Below are 5,315 nucleotides of genomic sequence, written 5' to 3' on the forward strand. Positions count from 1 at the left end.
GGATTGCACTGATAAGTGTTACCCCGATTACCTTTCGAACAAGTCTGACTCTGTTGAAGAAAGGAAAACATCCAAAGAAAGTGAAATGATTCTAAATCTTGTTAGAATCAATCGGTTGAAACACAACGTCAGTTCTCTTATCGGTATAGTAAAAGATCGTGACTCTAAATTAAAGGCTCTTAGCGATAAAAACACCGAAGTCTGGTCCTCACGAACCATACTCGAGGAGAAACTCAAAAAGGATGCCTTGGAAATTGAACATCTTTTGAGTAAACTCTCTATTCGAGGATGTTCTAAAGAGTCCGCTATACAAGTCGCTTCTGACCCAACTGTAAATTCAGTTCCGGAAGTTAAATCGCAACCCCTTCTGATCAGAAAAGATGTGCTTGTATCTTCCTCTAATCAAGGAAACTTCACATCGCTCGGAAGGAAGAAATCTCCTAATAGTGATGTTAAGTCTGTTCACACTAATCACTCATGTGATCAGAAAGTGTGTCTCTTTTGTGTAAAAGGACATGTTTAACAAAAAAGAAAATCTAGGTTGAATGACAACTCTATTGTTCGACTTCAACATACCTTAGATTTAATAATCAAAGGTGTAACTGACATTCGGATGTCTAAACCTATTGGTTTTAGTACTCACCCTGTGAATTCTTCCAGGGAGGTAGTTCAATTTTCCCATCGAATGTTCGGACAAATTATTGCCTTAATACAATTTGTTCAAGGAGATTTCAGAAAGGTCTCTCTCAACCTAGTGATAAGAATGATGTTCAAGATGTGAAAAAGTTTCATGTAGATGGAAGCAACATTGGAGATATGAAGGACAACCTTAATCTAATAATTGAAGGATACAAGGATCTCATCAACAGGCTATCAAAATCCTCCAAACAAACTTCTTCTGGTAAGGACTCGAACTTAGTCTCGTATTTTGATGGAAGCAAGTTTTATAATAATTTTTCACATCAAAAAGGATTCTTTCCTAGAATTAGAAGGAAAAAGAGACTCAACCGTGAACACCTTTTTTTTTCTCGGTCAAATAAAATTAAAAAAGCGAAAAAACGTACAGGGACTAGGACTTCAAAGTGACTAGCCGCTAGGCCACTCACCTGAAATACCTAATTGAAACGAAAATAAACCCTTCCAGGCCATTCCACAGAAGGAATAAAACTTGGCCTACCCTCAAAAAACTCAAAAATATCCTCAGCCAGCAAACAGGCTTGCTTGGCCGAGGCATCAGCTGAAAAATTAGCCTCCCTATAGCTATGAATATAACAGACATTGGAGTAGAACGACTTCGCAATTTTCCACTTCTGCACCAGCTGCCAAGGCAACTCCTCCTTTTGAAAAGCTTGAATACAACTCTTCGAATCAGAACGTATGCAAATACTCCACAGATTCCATTTCTTAGCCATAATTGCACCATAAATAATCGCACAAACCTCCGCATAGAAATTTGTTTGCCAACCAAGGCCAACACAAAGAACACCAAGCACCTCCGAACTTGCATTCCTGAAAACCACACCTGCACCAGCTTGGCCCGGGTTACCGAAAGAAGCACCATCACAACAAATCATGATTTCATCTTGATCAGGAGGAGACCAACTAATCTCAATTGGGGTAGACGTTTTGCATGATCTATGCCGCACTTTGAAATAATTCAGAATACATAACTCCTCTAAAGTATTATGCATGTGGCCTTTCATTCTAATTGAATTATCACGAATAACCTGATAAACTCTCCCTTTAAAGCCCAGCCATTGAAAATCCATGTTCTCAAAATAAGACTTGTTACGTAACTTCCATAACTCCGTGACAATTGCCAGATTTGAAACCAACCACAGGTCCTTTATCATTCTACTACGACCCTTAGCATCCTTATATGAGTCCACCAGGTCTTCCTTTGGATCGAGCTTGAAAACTCCAGCCACCCAAGCCCAAATCCTCCTAGCCACTCTGAAATGCCAAGTGATGTGGCTAAGAGTTTCGCAACTTTTCCTACATAAGCGACACATAGTAGGCATGCTCCTACCAGTCTTCTTAATAATATTGTCTTCACTAGCTCAACCGTGAACACCATTCATTCAATGAGCTTAGAGCTCATACTTGTGCTAATTAATCACAAGGTTGAAATCTCACTCACACAAAAAATCCTGGTTCAGTGAGATATGGTCAGGTATACTTATTGGTAAAATTCTTTCTAATTAGTCGAGCTATTTTATTATCGTTCTTAGCTAAACTATTGTCTACAGACAACACTGCCTAAGTATTATTTGTGTCTCAGGAATCTCTTCATTTTTTTTTTCTTATTGTTTTAGTTTCGAAGAAGTTTTTGTTGCAACTAAGTTTCCTTCTACTCTTATGCTCTAAATTGTTTCTCTGTGGAGATATAAAATTTATTGAGCCAAAAATTTGTGAAATAATATCTTCACGTAGCAAAATTATACTGTTTTGTCTTACCTTATAAAAAGGTACGTTTCGTTTTGGTTTTGTTTTTATTTTGGGTTCGGATTATGTTCGTACGGGTACCCATGACTTACTTGTCACGAACTATCTTTAGAAACCCTAAAAGTCGTCGTACCTAAGAAACCATTTAAATACCAAACCTATTGAGTCACGTACGCATACTCTAGGTTATTGTCTTTTTGTCAAGAATGTCTTCACCTTCTCGCACTGGTGGTTTTGCAAGAGGTTTTCTTGATAAAGGTATTGGTTTCGAGTCCAAAGGGAGGAAAAAAATAACCCTAGTGTAGATGGGGGAAAACGGTTCACTGGTTTTCTAGGGAACGAAGAGACGATCGAGCGATCGAAGACTCCTCAACCGAACAAACTGCTAACGTCAAAAAAATGCACTGCACGGAAGTGCTTTTAAGTTCGAGAGATCAATATGTAGGACTCCGGCCTAAACCAAGTCAATGGCCGTTCCAGAGTCAATTCGGTCACAAAGAGGGAAGAAGGTTGATTTGTATGAGGGAAGCTGAGAAGTGTGTGAGATCAATAGTGATTTGTGAATGTGTTGTGGGTTTCTGCAAATGATGAATAAGTTAGAGTGATTGAAAGAGTTTGGTCACACGATGATTTCTTGGTTAGACGATGGATTATCTGTTCAATATATCTCATGGAATTTCTGTGGATTTTTCGTTCTTCTTCAATCATGGGCTCAGAGACTTATTTATATTGCCGGAAAGTGTAAACACATTGATCTCCAGTAAGTATGACGGTTACTCGAGTGAAAGAGTGGGAAAGTGGGAAATCATGGTTTCACCAGTTCCTCGTATGTGATAGGGTTGGTTAATTGTCCACCCATTACTTTGCTAACTCCCTCAACTGCTTGCACGACTTACTCACATTTCTCATCATGGATGAACACACGTGCTGTAGGCCGCCAGACCAAAACCCTAATTAATATCCCCCATGCGACGTGATTGATTGTCTCACGAACGTGGTTTTGACTAGTCGGTCGTTTTATTTAATTAGAGGATGGGTCTAAGTTTTGTTTAGTGGAGCATGATAGTCGAATGATCTATGACTCATGGATCGAGCGTCTGCTAGGACATAGTTCTCGAATGAATGCTGATTAGTCTGAGAAAATATTGCTCCAGTAATTGATAGATAAATTACTGAATATCAGTATATGAATCGAGCGTCTGAGCGATCATTGCTCACTCGATGAATTACTGAATATTGGTAGTTGGATCAATATCCAAGCAATTGAGCAAGTATTGCTCATTCTATGGATTATTGGTAGTGTGACCAAATAAAAATTAATTAAAATATTGGCAAGGACGAATATGTATAATTAATTTAGATGTTGATTGCTGAATAAATTATAAAATTATAGCGTTTGAACTTCTCAGAATTGTCATTCAGCGAGCGGTTGTTCGAAACCCTAATTTTTCGATCAATTATTCGTCAATTGATGAATTACTGAAAATAGGCTATTGAGTAAAGAGGGACCAACCACATGGGATAATGGACGACCATGTGGTTCCCAAGTGCTCGAGTGAGCGTGCTCCGGGTTCCTTTGTTGACCGTCTGGTGAAAGAATGATCAAATGCTAGTGTTGATCCTTTATTAGAATAGTGCTCGAGTGAGCGTTAGGCAGTAAAATCTAATGGAGGAGAGATGAGGGACCGGCCAAGGAGGAATGGGACCGACCCTTAGTGGTTGTGGGACCGGATGCTAGTCGTTTAAGCGAGTCCCAGGTCGGTTGAAGAGAGTTTGGACTCAATTTGAGCAATTGCTAGCACATTAGGTCAAAACCGTGAGAATGTGTGGGACCGGCTCCTTGCAAGCCTTAGGGCCGTCCTTGGTCGGTCAAGGTAGCATGCCCGTGTCACCACGTTGTCTGTGCCCCAGTCATGAGAGTTTTGGTATTTTCTGACGATCATTCGAGCAATGTTTTGGATTTTCAGAAGAGTTTGATCTTGACTGAAACTCTTGATTTTGCTCGAATGAGAAAGAAGAACTTTGCTCAGGCGAAATATAATTTGAGAATATTAATATAAATATTTTAATCTTTGACGTGGGAAGCCTAGTTGGTCGAGTGACCATTTGACTTTTTGTCTTTTCCATGGTTTGAGCAATCTTTGAAAAAATATTGAAAAACTAGGGTTTTCGGTTAAACGATGGAGTTCCATGAGATGATGGAAATAATAATATGAGAAAATAAGGAATTGTGAGGTGTGGGACCGGCCACGGCTAGGGCATGGCCGTCCGGCTAGATGGCCCGGTCCCATGACACCTTTTCCTTATTTTTGTTCGATGAAAGCATAAAAACCCAAGAGTTTTCACAAACGAGGGAGTTTTCTCAAGTGAGGGAATCTCTGTGTGATGAGAGAGGAATTAAAAAATATTAGTAAAAATAAAATAAGGGAGGACCGGCCGGCCGGTGGGCCCGGCCCCACGCCTTTTATTAATTATTGTTTTATTTCCATGGGTCGCTTGTTCGTCCATACTTTGATAGTTCATTCGTGTGTTTGGGTGCTCGTTTTCGAGTACACACGCACCATTTTCTCAGGACTTACTCGATGACGGTCAGAGTCCCAGTTGTTGAGTATTTATTACTAATTTATGAAATTCAGTGAAGAATGATTCATGAAACTGAGTAATAAAGATGAATAGTTATTTATTATCAACCCATAGGATCAGCCGTGGATTCGACTATGGATTCAGAATAATAAAATTATATATTACCATTCTATGGGATCGGCCGTCGATTCGACCATGGAATCAGAGTAATGAGATAAAATAGATTATCTTCTAGGAATTCAGTGGTGAATGTCACGGTAGAACTAATCTATTGTAGAATCGAGATA

At 39.4% G+C, this 5,315-nt stretch overlaps 1 protein-coding gene across 1 annotated transcript; it reads right to left on the reverse strand.

Moving 5' to 3' along the window:
* Nucleotides 1-1,115: 1,115 nt before the first annotated feature.
* Nucleotides 1,116-2,021, reverse strand: LOC113324546. Its single transcript, XM_026572861.1, has one exon. It carries the CDS (start codon nucleotides 2,019-2,021, stop codon nucleotides 1,116-1,118), a length of 906 nt encoding a protein of 301 aa, XP_026428646.1.
* Between the last annotated feature and the right edge of the window lie 3,294 nt (nucleotides 2,022-5,315).

This window comes from Papaver somniferum, chromosome 11 (genome assembly GCF_003573695.1).
Source record: "Papaver somniferum cultivar HN1 chromosome 11, ASM357369v1, whole genome shotgun sequence".
Lineage (NCBI taxonomy): Eukaryota > Viridiplantae > Streptophyta > Magnoliopsida > Ranunculales > Papaveraceae > Papaver > Papaver somniferum.